The sequence below is a fragment of the Rissa tridactyla genome, chromosome Z, assembly GCF_028500815.1.
Source record: "Rissa tridactyla isolate bRisTri1 chromosome Z, bRisTri1.patW.cur.20221130, whole genome shotgun sequence".
In the NCBI taxonomy this organism is placed as follows: Eukaryota; Metazoa; Chordata; class Aves; order Charadriiformes; family Laridae; genus Rissa; species Rissa tridactyla.
This window is the reverse complement of record NC_071497.1, coordinates 8305764-8327418: the sequence shown is the minus strand read 5'-3', so window position 1 is coordinate 8327418 and position 21655 is coordinate 8305764. Positions and strand designations below refer to the sequence as shown.

Genomic DNA, 21655 nt, shown 5'->3' with positions numbered 1-21655 from the left:
GAGAAATGTGGTACTTGCTTTGCTGCTAAAGTAACGCTGTTGAGCAACCATGCAGCTAGCATGCCACGAATATCCTGGAAAGTCATCCATGACATCCATTCCATATCAAGCGGAAAATAAAAAAAATCCCAAACTAGCAGGTGACCATCAACGACCTGCATTTAGGATAAAATGAAGAACTGCTGTATAAGAAATAATTTTAAAGTTTGAACAACAAATGACAAACAGCAAGAGGACTGTTTGTCTGAACTTCTTCAATGATAAAATGCTGTGAACAGGAAAGGCTTTTGCAATACGATGCCTCTGTGTCATAGTTTTCATAATCTCAGAATTAAAAATTTTCTTGGGTTGTTTTACTGGTTTGCCTAGTCACAGCTAAACATAAGGGATTACTAAGAATTAATCTGATAGCTAGGACAGTTTTGGACAAATTAGAAATGTGTGAATATCATATAAACACCACTACTTATAATAAAAGCCCATAAATATTAAAAACTATAATATAATTGCTTAATATAAAAAGTTATCAGATGATTCTTTGCATATTTTGAACATATATACACTTAATGGTCAAAACGCAAGACTCCTTAGGAATTTCTCCCCCTTCCAGTCTAGGAATAGCACCTTTGAAATCCAGAAATTAGTTGTTTTGATGCTGTGCTTGGAGCAGTACCACATTTAAAATTTCAGAAATAGATGCTGCCTCAGCCCAGATCTCCTGCACAGTTTAAGGCTTCTGTGCGTGCACAATACACATCATCATCATCATACAGCTCTGCACTCCTCCGAATCTGCCTGGTTTACAGCCAGGGGTATTTATTTGGCCTGAATTGGAGAAATCTGTTTTTCCTGGGTCCAGATTAGAGCAGAGTTTTGGATGAGTACTTCTGATGGTGATTTAGATATGCAGGTATATGTGAGATAATACAAATAATAACTAATAATCACTTTCTTTCTAAATGCAGAGTAACCTGGATCTATGAAACAAGTTTTTCAAACAAGAATGACAAAATTTACATACCTTTCAGTGTGTTTTATTGCCAGCTTAGCTCACTTTGATCACAGACATTTTCAGAGCAAGAAAAAGTACTGCTGACAGGCAACTCTCTCAAATGCAGTCACTATGAAGTCACATGTTGTCACAGTACGTTATCTGGTGTAAACACACCTGTCAGGCTTAAAATCATTTACTTAAAATCATGTACGAGATTACTGAAAATTTGCAAAATTATAGAATAAATGCTGATGGCAAGTATTACTGAAGGTAACCTAATCCTCATTAATAGTGAGTGCAATCTAATTTAGTTGTTTTAAACCTTTAGAATATTGGTACATGCAACTTCCTTATCTGCAGACTCCTATGAAGCTAACTGTTCACTTAGCTGATTTAGCAACCTTGTATGACATGCAACAACAGCAGCAGAGCCCTTAGAATCCTTTTCTCACAATGTTGAAAAAAGCTGGGGAATGATTTACCTGAGACTTAGATCTCTAAAAATGAATACATATGATATTTTACACAGAGCAGTACACGTTCCCAAATCTCCCATCCGTGCCATCTCAGCAGCTAGTCAGACATCACTGCAATTATGGTCCCTGCCTTTATTCATATTTTTACAATAAAAATATTGGTAGATTATTCGAGGAATTACCAGTTTAGAAAATGAAAGCTGAATGTAACTTAGGCCAGAGGTCATATTTTTAATATGTGAGTGTAGCTATCACAAAATGACAGGAATTGTTGAGACAGTAAGAACTGAAAATACTTTCATAAACATATCCTAAAGTGACAACGTTCTTTATTCTTACGAGAATGGTCTTATTGCTATGGTCAGATTTATCACTTTTAAATTTCACAAAATGGGTCTATCAAACAAAAAATTTGAAGCTTTGTCAACTGCATGGTGTAAAACAAGATCTCCTGAGACTCAGAAATACTGCAGACAGCCTTTCAAGAGTTACATCAGGAGTGTCACTACTGACTCGACATTAATAAGTCCATGTCATCTGGAGTTAGTTACATTACGGTCACTAATACTGTACACGATGGTCTGTTTGCAGGAGTTGGGGGTGTCCACTAAGAGACAGGCTATCCAAACATGAGACAGGAGACTTGATGACACTTTTCCATCTCTTTCTGCCCAAAGTTCTTCCGTGCTCTGCTGTTTGGTAGTAGGGTGCAGCGGACACTGTCCAGTTGCTACTGTACAAACAGGATGCTGAAGGCCATCACGACACAGCACACAGCCACGTAGGGGCTCTTCCGTTCACCTGAGAGGAGGGGAAAAAAAACCAAACCAAACAAAAATTCAGGCATGACTAAACAGATCTAGACTGCTCCTGGCCTAGGATGGTAATTATTCCATTGCACATGAAATTAGCACTCAACATTTCTAGCTGGAGAAATGCTGTTAAAACTACAGTTCTGTATTAAGGAAGAACATGGATGGGAGTGGGAAAACTAAAATGTAGGACAGGATATATTGCTACATAAAGACAGAGCTGGAGCTGTTTGCTTTAAGCAGAGGTCAATGTAAGGCCTTTTATCTCACTATAAACCATCTTTTCTCAGATGCAATTTCCAGGAAAACATTTAAAAAAAAACCCAAATAGAATATATTGCTGCTATCTCTTAGTTCAAAAGAGGCAGGCACTGGAAGGCTGATCAAGACACCAAATCTTTTACTGGCTCCGTTCCCAGTTCTGGCTAACGGCTATCGCTGCTCAAAAGCTGTTCCATGTCAGCTGAGGTGTACCTCGATGCTGTCTGGCCATGACAGCTGCTATATGCAGGGTGTATCTTCTATGCATGGTACCATGTAGGAGCCAGCTAACCGGCTGGGCAGCTCACAGCAGCCCAGGCATGGCCAGATGCCTGGCTTTTTTCTTTGCTAGAGAGATGTAACATTGTGAGCATGTGGAGACTGTCTGGTCCACAGATTTTCAGGTTAGTGATAAAAATGGTCAACAGATTACAGAACTTACAGAGACAACTCTATTTCTGACTCTTTTGAATTAGTGTTACAGTTTTCCAGGGCAGATCAAGGATGAAAATTAAGTTTATTAACAGATTTATATTTGTTGGCAAAGGCAATCGAGAAAGATCTATTCCCACCCATCTGCTCCCAAACTAAGTGTTACAGATGCCTCTTGTTCACCACATTAAGTGTGAAAAAAAAAAAAAAAGAACCCTAGGGTAGGGAACTGTAACATAATCGGGGAATATTAGTAATGTTAATCAGACTGCTACCTATTTACATGGGCGCTTCCTCCACTTACTTAGCCAGGCATTTTTACTGTTCTACTTAAGCATTACTTTTCATTAATCCATTAACTCCTCTCTGGAGAGCAGAGTCCCCTGCGCTGGATGGCGATTCCACTGTACAAAACTGTCAGGAAGTGTTAACACAGCAATGACCCTTTAAAGTGAGAATATTCCTGGGTTTATGCATTCAGAAGCATAAAGACAGAGGTAGAGCTGTTTGCTTTAAACAAACAAACTTCAATTTCTTTTTGCTGTGCAAGGTCTTTTGTCTTACTATAGACCATCTTTTCTGAGACGCGGTTTCCAGAGGAACATTGAACAAAAAAAAACCTGTCAAGGCTCCCAAGTCTAGCACTGAGTGTAATCCTCAGAAAAAAATGTCTCTTTTACTAGCAGGACCTTCAAATACAGGAGAAACAAACTTTCCACAGCAAAAGAAAAATAAAATACTTGTAGTGACACCTCCCATAAGCAGGAGTGCCTGCTACAGTGACTGTACAAGATGTTGTCATGATCTGGCGTATATTTAATTAAACTTCAAATAACTGAGTGAATTAACGTCTGCAATTTCACATCTGTTAAAAATAAATTTTTGAGGAAGTCCACCTCCTACAGTTTAGAGTATTACAATTTTCATATGGGTTATACTTTCCTGCTCTTAATTTTCATAAAAGAGAAATCACCATGTGGTAGGATTAAACACAATTTTGCACAACTTTGTAAATATGTAACCACTTGCTGGTTATTAAAATCTTATGCACATGTGAAAAGGTTGTTCAAACATACTCGGCAAATTAAATGTAAAGGAAGCCAACAGGCATTTTCGTTTTTGAAAGCCTGCACTTTCTACACGCCTTTGCGATTAACAAAAATAAAATGATAGGAATCATCTTCAAAGCCCACTTCCCACACTGAGAATACGGTACTGTCATGTAAGGAAATGTACAGAAAGAACGTTGAGATGCTACCTTCTCATCCGTCAGCCTGAAAGAAAGTAAAATTGGACCACTCTAGGTGTCAGTTGAAAAGAAATTAGTGTTTTACATGAAAATGGGAAAAGGGAGCAGTTCAGTATGGGGCACAAGAGTGCACGCATTACCTTGGATACAGCAAATGCAAACATGTTAATGTTACTACATGATGGGAAAGCAAGACTATGTTCCAGATGAACTGCAGTTCTTAACTTCATCCAGTTGACAGGGACCTTATGAAACCTCTTGTGTGCTCTTTCAAATAGTTTGTTTAACTGCTTGCTGTGCGTAGCTAATAGAAAAAATATACATTTACTTAACTAAAAGGAAGATGGTAAGGTAAGGTGTTCTGTTCAGCCTCGAACAAACCTTAATGCAGCTGAATTTTTACACTTTTTTTTGCTGGTATAGCTCAAAATTCATTTCTGACAGCTGCCACCTTGACAGTATCTTTCAATTACAATACTGAAAGTAGTTCTGTAATGTCTATTATCTAAATAGGACAATCTCTGCAATCATTTTAACAGCAGGTCTTTACAAAAAAATGGTTTTTGCGTCAATGCTTTTTGACACACTGGAAAAAAAAAAAGTATGTCATGTCCCTTTCAAAGACTGAGAATACAGAAAAAGGAACCGAACCATATATTTTTTCTTTAGGTTCAATGACAAGTAGGAAGACCTAGAATTACAAGTTCAGTGTTTCTGCTCTGCATTAACAATGCAATTTGAAGAACACCATTTCGATGATGGATTTGTAATTTTTTAAAAATCTTGCATACACCTTAATGCCAAGACTGAACTTCTGTTGCATATTCCCATTTCCTTCTCAAAATGAATTCAGATTAAGGATTAAAATAAACATATATATCAATGTTATGAGCAGACGTCTAAAATCAGATAAAGCTGATCAGCCTGCATATAGATGACCCTTGAACACCAACACCTTTGCATAGTTCAGAAGTGCACAGAAGCTAACTAAAGAAAGGAGAGATAAAATACATTTGTGACTAAACAGAACCTTACTGCATTATGAATTTCATGTTGTTTTATTACTATAAGGTAAATACCTGGCTTTTGTCAGTAGTCGATTAGAATTTCAAATAGACAGCAGTTTATAAGGAATCATTGCTTTCTTTGTAAGTTAATAAGAAGTGTGCTCTTGGTTATTTCACATAGAAAAAATGCAGAAGATATTTGCAAATATAACACCACATATATGAATTGACATTAGAAAATGCAGGCTTCCATGATGCTAAGTAAGATAGTCATACCCCATCCCCACCCCTCCTTGATTATATGTCATGGAGATAAAACCTGCATTTTTTAAGATGATTTATGAGTATGGGTTTCATTGTTACATGGAAACATTATCCTAATAAATAATCCATACTCTAGAAAAAGTATTGGTCTTAAAGATTTCAAAGAAAAAAGATTACCAATCCTGGCGCATTTCCAGAATATTCCCAATAGCCTGTAAAGATAAAAAAAATTCATTAGGCTCTTGGTTTAATAAAATAATTTAAGTCAACTGATTTTCTTTCTTCTATGCTAAAGCAACCCAAATTAACAGTACTTTGTCAACTCGACACTCTTCTCGACTTCAGAAAACACCAGATACCTGCACAGAGGAGTACAGGCTATGAACTGAACAAGTGGCAAAGTTCTTTCTAAGTCTAGCAAGGTTTTCTGCATGAAAGAAAAACAAACATGCATTTACTCAGTCCATCTTCCAAAACTGAAGATTTCATCAGAATTCTGCATTCTACATTGAACTACCCCAGGCCGAAAATTATGTAAAGAAAAAAAATCAAAACCTAGAAAAATACTCGAGTAAGAAACACCCAACAGGCCTCCATGTTATTGTATATGGGAAACTTTTTATTTTAAATAAATAGAATTTGAAGAAGTTTTTGAAGAATTTGAAGCAAGTTTTCCTGCAGGTAAGAGAGATGATAAACCTGAGTACTTTAAATTTAATGCTTTGTAGCCCCTCTTCTGTATTTCCCTTAGCAACAATAGATAAAAATGCCTTTTCTAGCAGAGCATACTCATAGGTGTAATCTGATATAGAATACTTGTATTGAAATAAATAACAGAACAAGTCTTCGGGTTTGTTTTTACTCTTTTAAAATGGTTTACCTTGCTCATGTTTCTCTAATGCTGCTTGCCCAAGATGGTAATTCTCAGAAGTGGAATAGCAAAGGAGAAAAGCATGATTCGACTCTTCAGAGCTCCTCCAAATGTACAAGCATGTATGCTGCAAATTCACAATTTCTCTGTGTAACCAGAATGATCTCATACTGACTGCTCAAGAGGAACAGGAGCAGAGACTGCTTTAGAATATGAGGAAGAAGAGGGGAAGAATACTGAAGCGTCCTGAACTAGAAGCCAGTTTTTAGCCTTTCAAATGTTTGTCAAAACTGTGTTGAAAACTTGTCTCCAGGAAGGTTTCCTTCATAGTATGTGACTTGTAGCAATGCAGTGAAAACATCTGGATTTAACTATATTGTTTATTTATAGATTTATGGACTAAAAAAAACCTAATTATTTTTCCTCCTTCTCCTGATATGTTTATCAGCAGTTAACTTCAGCCTACGTTACTTGTGGGGCTGTATCTACTACCTGCTGTGATGGCAGTCCTCCAAGTGCTTTCCCACAGTGCTCTGAACCCACACCCACAATGGTTTGATTATCTGCCTTCCCTCTTTCTTGGGCTCTGGCAGTTGCCTATTTTTTTCCTGCTTAAATGCAGACAGGTAGTTTTGGGCCACTTGCTCCTGCATACTTCAGCAGTCAACATATCCAGCACTTTTTAAAAAAGAATTTCTGCAGTACTTTATATCTTCTGGCCTCTTTTATGGTCTTAGTTTACTTCAGCATCTCTCCCTCTTTCCATTTAGCAGCCTCCCCTTTATTTCTGAAACAAAAGCCCGGTGCTGGGCAGGTGAGAACCAAGCGTTCCAAGAGCCAGCGACTGACGTTTTCAAATTCAGAGTGAAATGCTTTTTAACCAATGTACCTCTTGCTGACCACATTACTGCGAACAGCATTCCAGGATTTTCATTTTTAGAAAATGGGCTTTTTCATTTGTGCGTTAGATCATTTTACCTCAAGCCAGAAGTTTCTGTATAGCCAAAGCTCATTTTTTCTGCTTTTATATAGCTCCACAAGCAGAAGTAATAAACCCTACATGTAGACCATCACACTTTTCCAGGCTAAGAGGTCATACAGTAAAGTAACCTGAAGATATCTATGCATTTTTTGAAGATGTATGCAGGTAAAAAGGCATTCATGTGTAAATCTTATACAGGAAAATACACAGACCCGTAATGCTGTCTGATGGCACTTAAGATTCTCAAATTGCTTTTACTCTCTCTATAATTAAGGTTTACAGATTGCATGCTGTAAAACCAACAAAAAACTTGTACAGCCCAGCATCTCATGTTGCCCTCTCTCAAAAACTTGCCCAGGAACTCAAAGAAATAAAACACCACTGTTCTTTTCATATGCATATTTGAAGAATCTTATCTGAGAAAAACAGTATTAAGTCCTTCAGTCCATAAACCTGTTGAGTTTGCCTGTCACCCTGTCACCAAGGGTATTTCTTTGCCTTCTCATGGTTTTTAAAACCATGTGTAACAATGTAAAATTATAATTAAGTATTGTATATTGTTCCTAGCCCTAGAAAAAACCCTTATGGGGGAAAATATGAATTTTCCTTTCAGATGTGGGAGGTACAAGACAGAGTATGGGTTTCATCAGCCACCCTTACTGCAGTTAACAATTTAAGAACTTAAAGTCACTGACATGAGGACCGACAAGCTTTCCAACAGATGACAACAGTACCTTTTTAAGAGGCTTGTGCTGCTATTGGAACAGCTCAGTACATCTGTTTATCCACATAGTTTGCGGCTGAGCAAAAGCAAATTGAAATCTGGACCTTCTACACAGCTGTAATCACAGCCCCTGGATGAACCGGGGAGCTGACATTGGAAGAAAAGCCTGTGCAGGCCTTCTGCTCTTTTGAATTTCTCCATTAGTGCTCATCTCAGGTCCACAACACGCACCTCTCCAAGTCAAAACCCGTTTGATTATTACAGAAACGATGCCTTGAATGAATCTGCTCCAAAATAATTCCTCCTGAAGCAACTACTCAAAGTAATTGCACTGTTCCTTATTCTCCTCCTCAGGTTCATCTTCATCCTTGTTTTGATGCAGGTGAAATGTCTCAGTCTGGCTTGCACACCTGCTGTTTTCTGCCAGCCACAAGTCAAACGAGCTGCTGCATATTCCTGCCTTTCAGTGCTAATGTTAAAAGCACTGATCATGAAAGTCGTGTTAGTTCTCCGGATAATAAAAAATCTAAAGAAATGAAACCCCATAAGACGAGAAAGGTCTAGCGGGCCTTTAGACTTTGGCCACTAAACTGGGAATGCTGTAAAATGCAGCTGCCATGTGTTTACCCCACTACCACTGCAGGAGGGAGTGTGGAGATACCCCACTGCAATGCTTATGGCAAGTCAAAGGAAACCTCCGCTGCATATAAGCTAACACATCTTTCTGGTTCGCAGGGAGGAGAGAATTATGTTGTGGTACGCATTCTCCTCTAGTTAGCATGAAACAGTAAATCCCTACTTGCTTTCCCAACCTTAAATGCTGCATTGCTCAGGACAAAGCACATGGAAACACTCAAGATGCGTCAGGGAAAATGAAGGTTTAAAATTCTGTTTGGCTTGGTAGGAAAAGACACATGTTGGCAGAAGTCAACAGGATGAAATACGGTGTTATGAGGATGGGTGACATCACTTTGCAACAGTCTCTCAACCAACAGAAACATGTTTCTTTACTTACTATCAACAGATTTAAATCTTCACCAAAGTTACCACTCACTTAGTCAGAAATATAGTGAATAACTATCAACATCTCTCCTCTCTGTCACTTTAATATTTTATTGCTACTTTTTTATGCTGTTAATTTGCAGCAAGAATAATGAGGTAAGATCATCTCTGTGGTAAAATGAAATATCACTAGAATTTATTTTATCCAGTATGTCTAGACATTTCCATTTGAGCATGGAATATGTTAGTGAAAAGGGACAGGGGTTTAACAGCATACGAGCTCCATGTAAACATCTACCATTCAGGAAACAAATTTCATTGCTTCCAGGCCAACGTTTTATTCTCCAGTACAAAGCAGTCTACATACGTATATATAAAACAAAAATAAAATAGTATGTCCAACATCTATATAAATACAAACCTGCAGATCAAACGCCCAACTCCTCCACTGTGTCAGCACCCTTTGAAAACATTTTATGAAGAGAGTTCTATTGTACTCCAGACAGATTTGCCTCAAGAATAAACAGAGTAGCTCCAGATTAAAGGAAACACTCCTTGCCAAGAACAGCACTAAAATTTTAATCAGTTAAATAAATATTCTTACTTCTTACTGTGTATACCTCATTGACTATTGTGTTATCTTCCATTAGCAGACACCCAAATTCCCCCCAACACCCCCAGTCCTTCATGAAGTCATTCTTTCTTTCCTTCTTTACTTTTATCAAAAGAAATCTCTCATGTCAGTGGCAACCTCAAGGCCTCATATGAAAGGACACAAGAATTTTCATGTTAGAACTCCAAATTGAAAAAAGCTAGTGTACTCTGGGTATCTCACACCACTAAAAGAAATCTTGTATGATAAAACGGCAATTCTGGAGCTTAATTACAACAATGGTTTTTAGAAGATAAAACACTCAAGGTTCTTGGTGACAAGGAGTCTACTTAAAACTTGACACTTTTTCTGAAAATAAAATGCAGAAGTGACAGAAGATACTTAGGGAAAAAAACATTTTCTTTAACAGCAAATGACCTAATGGAAAAAGTGGACAAGTCAAACACCCAGTGCCCAAAAGCCTGTCTGTTTTTTCCAGCTAGAACATTACTAGCCAGAATCACCTCCTACTTCTATAAATATTATCTCCTTTGTATTAACCTTAGATGACAGTATTACCGAAATACTACAGACAGCCTCAGTGGTTTCTAGGTCAAAATTGCCCTATTGTTACATTAAAACTACAGCATTTAAATCACAGTTCTGCATACTGCTGATTGAACCCAGCATCCAGTCACGGTCTTTGTAGCACAAAGATAACTGGTAAGCCAAAAGGTGAATGGGTATTAACAGTGTAAGTGAAGCACAGATTTGGCTCCATGGCTGTCCTCTTTCCCCACCACCCCAAAAATTGTGCTGCCAAGCAGGGCAGAGAAGAACTGTTTTGCAGCAGTACTGGCGCTGCAACATTAAGCGCATTCCAGGAGAATGTGGAACGCAAAGGAGAAAAACACTGGTCACCTAGGAACGTATGCTTTAGGAAGCATGTCTCCCTTCAGTGAGAGATGAAGTTATAGTGATCAAACGACACAAAAAAAAAAAGGTAGGTTTTGTAGAAGCTTTCAAAAACTTTTCTATAAATTCCTTAAAGAATAAAAAAAAAAAAATATTTAAAGAGTCCACAGGTATAGATAGTGTTGCTTATTTTAAAAAATAGTTTGAATTTTTTTTTAGTTAAAGACTGAATAGTTTTGCTGAAGCTGTGTTTCAAACTTGTACTTCCAAAATGCCTATTTTGAAAACAAACAAAAAGACAGCTTCTGATGTTAATGTGTTTTTTTTTAATCCAGCCTGAAGAATTAAAAATAAATTATTACAGCAACAGCTGCACGTAGAAAAATGTTTTCTTTCTGTCACTCATGGTTGTATCTTTAATAGCCTCTAATGAGAAAACTGCAAATCTAGAAAATAACTAATAAAGCAATATTAGCTGGCTTTGTTAGTTAATAAATTCTTACTAAAAAATTGCAACTAAGTGAATTGCAAATACCTTATTGCCTTCTATTGTAAGATATAAAATGAAGATTTGTATCTTTAAAGAAGAGAGAAATTTTTCAAAATATGATTGTATTATCACACATTATTAGAAGATACTAAGAGTAAAACGTTGCAGTTAAAACCAAACAGCTTGTGTATTTTTAAAACGACCAGACTACGTACCCAGTTTTATTTTTGTCCAGTAAGCTGGGAGCCAAGGATCTGATATAGGCACAGGTACATATGAGCAGCAAGATTACAGTCAGAAGACTCTGAAAGTTGAAGATGGCAGACTACGGAAGAACATCAGAAAAGAAAAATTACTTCTTTGCAGTACAAAACTTTCCTCACTGCATAGGCTACAGAAAATAAGTGATCCCCTAGACATACCCATTAAAACCAAAAATTAAACCTGAAATTCCAGTGATCCAGAAACTCTTTTGACAGCCCGTTGCACACAATGGTGGAAGAACGCTTTTTCTTTCTCAAGCCATCCCAAGAAGGGTAAAGAAATAGCAGACAAAATGGTAACCTTACAGTATTGCTCCCAGGCACCTGTTCCGAAGCCAGTTTGTGGAAATCCATTAGCAGCAGGCTAAGAGTTACAGAAAACAGATGTTCCCTCTCAGCCGAGAATAAGTGTAACTGTGGTTTGCATCAATAGAATATGGTGGTGGTGGTGAAGGTGGAGGTGAAGAATATCTGACAACTAAACCAGAGGCAGCCAAGACAAGAAATATGTAGGAGGATTGTTAATATACTGCTTTATGAAGATTACACCCAAAATTCAAAAGATTTGTAGAAATACATAGAATTAAACCCGCATGATCTACAAAAAGATAATGTATTAATCTTATTTTCAAATAATCTTTTCATTTTTAATTTAAAAATATCTTTACTATAAATATATTTTTTAGAAGTGTTAATTATGGAAAATGCTGAACAAATGAACAATTGCCTTAGGATGCAGAAGTAAAAATCTACAGTGTGGCAGTCAAACTAATCTGCCTAGTGGCAATAACAAGAAACGATATGTGAGAAACTGCTATGTTATCTGGCTATTTGCTAAAGTTTAAAATATGCAGTAAGTGCATCTCAGAAGCATTTTGGTTTTTTTAACTAAAGTCTGAGTCTTGTGCGGCCAACATGTTCTTTTATCATTAACTTATAAGCAACCACCATTGCTTATACAAAGCAATCTTTTCCAGAAGTATAAACATCATGGGGGGAGAGAAGGTACTCATGTAAGGACTGCTATAACTCCATAATAAAGTACAAAACCTGGAATAAAGATGGCTGATGCTGATTTCCAGCAAGTGGCAGATCACCATTCCAATATATAGGGCACTAGCAAAATTTTAATTTTTTTACCCAATAGGTTCACTAGTTTTAGTAGAAATATTTGCCTACTAGTCCTTGTGATCTGTAGCTTCTAATAATTAGTCCCAAATCTGAGACTTAAATTCTTCTTATAAAGTGAAAATAATCCAGCTGCACGAAGCTGCAGTTTTATTGTTTCGGGTTTTTTTTTTCCACTTAGCATGTCTCAACTGACATTTTGGCCAATTTAACAGCACCAGGTAGTATGCTAAGTAATTACTTCAAAAAGCCCTATTTTCTCTTTGCTTGCCTACCCTCACTTGCAAATCCTATTTAGTCTGAACTCCAAAAAAATGGCAAAGCAAATGCAATGAATTCACCCTTCGTTCTGGAGTTCTGACGAACTGCTGTCTAAACATCTCATATTTTTTTCTTACTGCTCAACCCAGAAAACTGAGTAGTAGTATTTAATTATGTGTAAATACTTAGCACTCATAAAGGGATATTACATTGCAGTTTCCTTCTTCAAGCAGAACTCAGTGGGATTTAAGAGCACATCAGTACTCCCATTTCCATAGCCTGAGGCATATTTCTGTTGATCTATATGCACTTTCTTCCTATGTCACAAAATTCTAATGTTTTGACACTCTGATAATCAAATTTCTCTACATAGTTAAGCAGAATTATAAATGAAATCACAATATTTGAGTTCAGTATTGCACTAACAGCAAATTAAGAGAGAAAAATGAGAAGCTCTAGTAGAAGCAAAGCCATTAGAACATCCATGACCCTTCTGATCCTGAGATCTAAAACCTCATAACAAAAAAAAAAAAAATAACCTTAGCTTATGCGGAAGTCACCATGAATTATATGAAGCAATACTGGAACATGCATACAACTGCCAGCCTGAATACATGCATTAAACAGAGGGATACAGACAACCTAATTTAAATGTCTAAGCTAATGGGGTGCGACATGCCACCTGTGGGTGGGGAGCTACCCGTTAAGAAGGAACAGCATAGAGAGGGTCAACACAGCAACTGAATTTTGTACTTTTTGCCCAACTCTGCCTCTGCAGCCTGCATGAGAAGTTTCAGCATCCGTGAGGGCATGCCCTTAAAGGCAGCATTACCCCTTGGAGTGGGTGCCCTACTCTCTCCTTTACTTCTGCCTGACGCAGCAGCCCTCTTGCCATCAGCCATCCTTCTGCAGGAGCAAAATTCCCAAGCCAGCTCCCTCATTCCTTTTCTATGACAACAGCCTGAGACACAAAAAAAGGACAGGGTGAAAATGTAATTATTAGGATGCAGAGAGAAGGCAGGTCGTGGAGAAAGGTAGAGAGTAAATGGCAACCACACGCAACAGCTGACATGCGGGAAGGTTACTGTGACGTGAGAACAAGGAGAGGGGACATTACAGTGGAGCGCTGGTCCAACAGCCAGAGACAGCCCTCAGTCCCTCTAGGTGAGGCTACCTGCTTTTCTTCCAGGCCATGGCATTTGCTAAATCGTGTTTGGCTTAGTATCTTAGCTGAGCTAGCTGAGTCATCATTTCTATTCTACTGGGTCATAAATAATGGACAGATTATTCACAAAGGACAACACGCTGCCCATCATTATCAGTGGACTCTTGCCTTTGTACTAGGCACAAGCTTTTGCCAACTTCAGAAACCAGGAAACTCTCAGTTCCCCCAACAGAGACAACTCTTACGACCTACAAGAGACAGTGTCTCCTGGCTCCCGCGGGTCTAGGAACACGACGGGGCCGGATCCAGGAGTGGCTGCCTCTCAGCAAAGCCAGATACTCCCTATCAACTGATTAATTTGATCAGTCCTCCGGGAGAGACAGCTGCTCCCGACATCTCACAGCACAGTGCCTGCCAGAGCTCGCTCGGTTCCCATGAATTCCTGCAAGCTTTCTCCTGCAGCTGCTTCCCAAGGAGGCTGGCGGCATCGGGTACTTCCACATAAGAAAATGGCAGAAGGGCACACTTGCTTCCTCTTAAGCAGGGACTGTAAATGTATACTCATGAAATGTGTTATTAGTCAATCAATAGGGGCAGTATATAATTGTTCTTTGTTGGGCTCTTCATGTGTTTCTCCAGATATGCTGTGTAGGGCACCGCTGTAATTACAGATGCCATTCCACTGATATCTGCTCCTAATTACATATTTATCTATATAGTCACTTTAAAAGGACAGACAGGCATATTTTAAAATTTATTTACAGTTTTAAACTGGAAATGAAAATTTATTTCTGAAGTAGATGGCTTCACATTTCATATCTGAAGTAATTCTTACGGCCCAGCTGAATTTACAGAAAAGGGCAATTTACATCCAGCTGCTTGAACTAATGTAATTAAAAGCTGCTCTAAGAGTCATACTTTACTCGGAATTCTTTTAAAAAATACTGCATCCACATACCAAGCTATTTGGAAAATGTCGTAATGTAGGTGGGTTGCAGTTCATTTGGTTAAACCGGGTTCCTCTGATCCAAAAGCAATTAACTGGAATTTTTCAAACATGTTGACTGGCTTAAGGAAGAACTGTGAGCCTCATTCCCACTGTAAAGAGCTTTCAGCCCACGGAGAAACTGACGCTATCTTTTAGACTGTGTCCACATGCTGGTGAAAATACAACTAACTTCCGAAGACTTAGATTGAAAATGCTAAAAAGAATCAGCACTGGTGTTTTGTTCTTGTCTTAGACACTGCAAGCTGTGGCTTCAATTATAAATGCTGAAATTTTCTACATCTGCATTTGGCACATTTCTGACATGGTGGAAGCACCTTAGTAGTTACATTTTGTGTTACTTAGGTAATTACACTTTTTCCCCTCCCTCCCTCTCCTGTGTGCTGTCTCCAGGTAGTTGTGGAGCACTATCACATCACCTGCAGCATTAATGAGGTATTTTATTCAGCAGAACTTGCAAGAGCAAGTTTTTTCATAAGTCTTTAGAAATTTAAGACGATGGATTTTAGCTTTGAGAGCTATATGCCCAAAGGCTCTTTTAAATCCTTCCCAAAATTAGACCTTAAAAAAAGGCCTTAATATTATTTCCCTGATCATATCATAGTAAAAATAATTCCATATAATATACCATAGAAATAGATAATTAATACTCTCAAAAGTTTTCTTGTGTTCAGATTAGCAGTGGTGGCATGTATTAGAAATACCTATGCGAATATATGGTAGCTAGAAATGTTACAGCTGGAGACATTTGAAGGTATTCCCATCTGAGTCAGCATCTGAACAGCTGCTGGAACAGAGGCCACTGTGGCAAAACAGGGATTCATAAGGGAAGGAAGAGTCTCCAGTTGCCTCTGGAAGATGCCCTCGGTGAGTCTGCTACAACTCAGGAGCAAGAGATGGTGCATCAGCTCCTTTTTCTGCGGTGAGGAGAGAGGGAAGAAGCTTGTGCGTGGAGTAAAAAAGAAATCTATGGAGTAGCACATGGTAATTCAAGTGTTTAATATACTTTAGTAAGTGTTGATTTAGAGTGAAAAATTTCCTATGTGTCTGAAGAAGGGAATCCTGATGGGCCATAACATTTGAACCGCCCCTGTCAACCTCATTATAGACGACGTTGTCACTCCTGAAATTTAGTCAGCATTAAATTTATGACACTCGGGGAGAAGAAGTTAAAAAAAAAAAAAAAAAAAGAGTTCTGGTTATCAACAGCTCTTGCACTTCATAAGAGTATTTCACTCAATATGCTGAAAGGAAGGGCACAGTCAGATGACTGCCTAAATTTTTCGTGATCACTGATGAATGTGTATTCAGCCTCAGCAGAGATAGTCATAATAGATGTACTGATCCTAAGATTTTTCCAACAGTGAAAACAACAGCCATATCCAAGACTTTGTACTGTATCTACCTCTGCACTTATTCACTCCATCACTCCTGCATTCTGTGATTCAGATACTGTTTTGTTCCACTTCTTTGCAGACAGCACCACAGAATTATGAACCACTTAATGATGCAACCCTTGGGTAGCACTATAATAAATTGTATCTTAAGTTTTGATGCAACTACCTTTGCCATGGAAGGACCTGCTGAATTTCCCCATGCCTCATACACTTTAATTTAAAATAAAACATTTGATATCATTTTTTTTTCCTAGGTGAAAAAAAAATGCAGGAGGAGAACATAAACCCCATACTGTTGTCCCCCTGGGTGGGTAGACAGCCTAAAGAAAAAGCTCTCGCAGTTTATCTCAACAGACTTAACACTGAAACCAAAGCTTAATCTTTCCTAGACTTTCAGTATTTACAAAATGATTACTCTATCTCGGATTGCAGCGTGACCATGATTTCATCTGTGTGTGCTATAAAAAGAGAGGCCATTGTAGTGCCAGCAAGTTGTTAAACTTTGCTCCACAGTTACTATTATAATAATCAATTTATGTGGGCAAACAAGATAAATTATTGGAATATTCTAAAGAAATGATAACCACATTTGTGTAATACGCTGCAGAATACACAGTCTTTCTAGAAGTGTTTTATTTTCTTTTTTTCTCCTTAGTATTATAAAATTGATGGATGATTATGTTCTCTGGAACCAAAGAAACAAATGCCGATATCCAGTCATTTAACTGCCTTTCTCATATTAAAATGTGAGCAAGAGCTTACACCGTCGTTAAACTGTGGTTAAGCAAGAGCTGATAAAAATGTAAAAGCCTCCATTAAAATAGTAATGTAGGCTTCACATCCCATCATAGAAAAGTGATATCAATCTATGAAATTTTAATGGAGAGGTCCTTAAAAAGCTGGAAGAGAAAATGCTTATTATCTGAGGTTTCCATTAGGTACTGCAATTCATATTTCCCCAGTCTAAATCAAATTTCTAGGAGTATAATATTGAAAAAAATGATAGGACATAAAACATGTAAGATTACTCCCAACCTGAATGTCAAAGCAATTGCTAAATTTAATTAAAACATGCACATAATTATATTATTTTCCAACCTATTCCAAAATAATTTGTTTTCACACTGCTGCCAAATGTAATCTGATAAAAATGAATGGAAAATAAGCATTTGTAAAAGAGGCATGCTAAGAAAAATACCGAATTTGCAAATCAGTTAATTTTGAAGTGATTATTAGCAAAACTACACTGAAGAACTAAGGAAGAGCTGTTTAGACAAAACTGGTTTGTGCTTAGTAAGTATCCAAATACCATCCAGTTAGCAGTTAGTGGTTGCTCCAACATGAATAGGGTTTTTTACTTTAACTTTACCGCACATTGACCCCAGTATTTAGTTTCCGATGAATTTAAGCATAAAATTTAATGCTCATTCACATTTTTGCCTAAAATATTCAAAGTTCTGTCTCAAATATGTATCTTTGGATTTATAAAATTTGGGCTAACGCTCGATTAGAGTAATAGGGAATCCTTCCCCGAGACACTTCTTGAAGAAGTATGCTGTCTAATCGATATGGCAAGTACAGCACATAGGAATTAACACTTATGCTTTTCAGTCAACTGGAGACTAATACATCTGTTTAAAACATAAGCAATCTCTTTAAACAATTAGACAATTACTTAACAGATGGAACAGTTGTCCTCTCCTACAAAAGCTCTCTTGACTTTAACTTATTTAGTATTTTTACTGCAATTCAATTTCACAGACCAACACTGAAACGACGCCTCAAAGTGACGATGTTGAAATTCCATGCTTACTTGAATCCCCTCTTCTTCGCCACAATACCTAAAGAACAGTTTCAAAATTGAACTTTTGGTGTAAGGAGCTAGCAGATGCACCATTACCATGCTATTACAGTGGATGTGCATGGTGTCTAATGCTGCAGCCAATCAAAAAATTAAATTGTGACATTGACTACTTTATGATAACTTCCTTTTTTGTTCAATTTAGAGTTTGGATCACGAATGGAGAATCTATAATGTATAATCAGACATACAAAAAGTTGTCCATCATTATCCCAAAATAAATTCACAATACAAAGACACCTAAAGACTGCAAGATGAACTAGGAGATGTTTTTAATCCTATCTGCTTTTAGGCCACGATAAAAACAAAGCTATTAGCAAATTTTAATCAGGATTGATTCCTCCTTATAACTTTGAATAAGCCAAACTTTGTACTTGAAGAATCCTGAAAGCTCTTTGGGAGAACAGTGTCTCAAATCCTGGTATGTTTATATCTGAGAGCTTGGTTTGGATCAGTATTTACTAAGGAACATTTTTACAATTGGTTATATGAGCAATTCCCCTTCCTTCTATAAACACCATTCTAACACAGTAACAAAGATTGTGACAGAAATGTTTGTCCTTATGGGAAGTTCACAAATCAATTTTTTGGCAGAAATGTGGGACTTGAGGTCAGTCGTAACCAGAGCATGAAGGGAAAGAAGCCATCTTCGTGAAGTTTTCTGCAATTCTTTTTTTTTTCATCACTAAATTGCAATTACAGACACATACTAAGATGCTTTTTTGTACATGTACTCATGCTTAGCTGCAGTTACATGCTTTTGCTATGAAGGAAAGTGAAGACCACCCTTCAGAAGGTGAGAAGCTCATCACTAATTTTAATGTTACTTTAGGCTTCTTCCACCCACCACACCACATCTGTGTAGCAAATTTTTCAACCCCACTAAGAAAAGTTTTGTTGAGTTTTCAGATATAAAATTTCAAAAGTTGACAGGTTAAACTGACACAATGATTTGTGAAAGTTGGTAAACAATACATATTCTGCCTCTATATAAATTAAGCAGCTGTGTGATTATACAGCATGCCTCCCGTTTCCAGTAACTTTTTAATCCATTGAGCAGCTTCTACCTGCTTTCAAAGTTGGCTTAAGTTAAAATACCATTTTTTTTCTCTACCCACTGGCAGTGAACAGGAAAAAAATAAACACAAGTTTTGCTTTCACATAAGGGAAAAGACAGGTAGAAGCCGGCTTATATTTATTCTGTTTGGCAGCAGCTGACTGTTCACCCAGCACAAGTTTTGACTTGCTTGGTAAGGATGTGGTAAGGAAGCCCGAGAGACAATGGGATGGAAAGTTCCAAAGGATGAAGTTCTTTGTAAATTATGCTTCAAAAATCATGCTATTCACACAGATACTGACTTGACACAGTTGCAGTTCATTTTCTTTGGAGGAAGAGAACAAATTGGAGGTGTAGCTCTACTCTCTTCCATATGACAATATACAGCTGTTTCCTATCTCACAGTCAAATGTGAGCTCAAAAGAAACTCGTTAATAACAGCTCATGACTGCTAATCCCACAAAACAATTTTTTTTAGAAACAGCCATGACACCAGAGGTAGCATCATGGAGAATCCAAGGTCCTGGATACGCCATGAGGGCTACTGTTTTCCCTGAGGAGATTTAAACACCACAAGACTGAATCTTATTTTCACCTCCTTTGACATAAAATCACAATAAAAATCTAAGCAAAAGATTCTACCTTACTTCAGGTTCCTTGAAGCATACAGAGTAACTTCTAAGAAACAAGGACAAGCAGAGAAAAAGATTCTCACAAAGCTTGTATGCCTGCCATAATCTTTTTGCTAAATATTAGTGCCATATTTAAGTGCCAAACTGAGCAACATAGATGTCTCACTGATCATCAAGGTTCTCTTGCCTTTTTTCTATAATCTGAAATCCTTTTAAGCATTATGAAGAACAGCAAGATGATGTTGTACTTCTATAGTATCTACCTTTTCAAAGCACTGATTAGAGGTGAGGTATTCACTTCTCTTTTGTCTCGTTTTCTGTATGTGCACTTTAGATCTTCTGAGATAATTTACGCTTATCATGAAAACCCTTTGTTCAGTGCTTGAAGCCACAGATTAGAACAGGTTCATCTAAAAGATCTGCCAAGGAATGCTCAGGTGAGCAACTTCCAGCAATTTCCTGCCGGTGACAAGATCTGGAGCCTAGAACTTTTTTTGAACTGAACCATAAGGAAGTTCAAGAGATATTAATCTTCTAATAAATATGGGGGAAGTACAAAAAGATTCGGTGCAAGTTGTACAGTTCATATCACTGGTGATGGATAACCTGTCAAAGCCAGGTTGCATGGGGCTTTGAGCAACCTAATCTAGTGGAAGATATCCTTGCCCATAGCAGCGGGGCGTGGACTAGGTGATCTTTAAAGGCCCCTTCCAACCCAAACCATTCTGTGAGTCTATGAAAAATTTTGAAAATGCTCACCTTAAAATAATTCTGTGTTGAAGTTACACACAAACCTTTATTTGCACAAGAAAACCTTTTCTTCTCTTAGCTATTTCTTTGTTTTTCCTTTTAATTTTAAAATCATGTGTTTCCCCTGCTCATATAAAGATCTTCGCCTTAGTTGAGAAGGATTATTTCAAAGAACAGCTCTAACTCTAACCCAAGTACAAATCCCCCATTTATATTCTCTGTATGTATAATGAAAAAAAGGCAGAAACCTTCGAAAACATAAATGGCTATGTTAATAAACCTCTAGATTAACTCTATATAGACCATTCATACTTTTCATTAGCAAATGGACCTAGGCCTCTGACGATCTTCCTGAAAAACGAGAGCAGCAGTCAGTGTCAGGATTCAGCTGACTGATCGAGAAGCAAGATATCAAACAACATATGCATTAAATCAGAAGATCAGAAAGACCGAAACACTACTCTGACAATACACAGCAGGTTGGAGCAAGGACTGCTGCCACACAGAAACCCCGGGTTAAGCTCCTGCAGCCGAAAAACGTGCCGGGCTGGGGGCGGGAAGGACCGAGGGGCCACAGACCCGGCCGGTGTGCCCTTCTGCTAGGCCAGACACGGCTTTTCGGTGGGACTGTGACGGCCCCGTTCCCGGGAACTAGCTGCCCCGCGGCGGGGCGAAGGCCTCAGCCTGTGAGGGGGTTCTAAGGCCCGGGTCGGTTGGGATGTGAGGGGCCTCCGGGGCGCCAGCGGGCCTGGTGGGCGTCGCTGGGCAGAGACGCAGTTGGCCGCGAAGCCGGCAGTGCCGGCGGGAGGGGACCGGGACAGGACGGGGACGGGGGCCGGGGGCGATCGCGGAGCGGAGCAGGCGCCCGCCGTCCCGCGCTTACCATGGCGACGCGCTCACGGCCACATCACACTTCCGCCGTGGCGTGGCGGAAGCGCTCCGCCGGGGCGCCCCCTGCAGGGGCGGGGGCGCTGCCGAGATTGGCAGCTGGCGATGTGACGTGCCGCCATTGGCTGGAGCGGCCGGAGGGAGGCGGGACAGAAGGGCGAGTGCGATCCTCATTG

At 38.5% G+C, this 21655-nt stretch overlaps 1 protein-coding gene across 1 annotated transcript; it reads right to left on the bottom strand.

Annotated features, from left to right (window-relative positions):
* Nucleotides 1–1018: 1018 nt before the first annotated feature.
* On the bottom strand, nucleotides 1019–21554 carry TMEM167A (transmembrane protein 167A). The gene is made up of 4 exons (XM_054186315.1): nucleotides 21475–21554; nucleotides 11287–11396; nucleotides 5673–5707; nucleotides 1019–2271 (listed from the first exon to the last, which is right to left on the bottom strand). Exons 1-4 carry the CDS (start codon nucleotides 21475–21477, stop codon nucleotides 2201–2203), a joined length of 219 nt encoding a protein of 72 aa, XP_054042290.1. The 5' UTR covers nucleotides 21478–21554; the 3' UTR covers nucleotides 1019–2200.
* Between the last annotated feature and the right edge of the window lie 101 nt (nucleotides 21555–21655).

What these genes read in the sequence shown, in the direction of transcription:
- TMEM167A (XM_054186315.1), bottom strand. An exon ending in CTGGACAAAAATAAAACTGG is followed by an intron (nt 5,708 to 11,286) that starts GTACGTAGTCTG and finishes TTATCTTTACAG; the next exon opens with GCTATTGGGAATATTCTGGA. An exon ending in CTGGAAATGCGCCAGGATTG is followed by an intron (nt 2,272 to 5,672) that starts GTAATCTTTTTT and finishes CCCTCCTCTCAG; the next exon opens with GTGAACGGAAGAGCCCCTAC.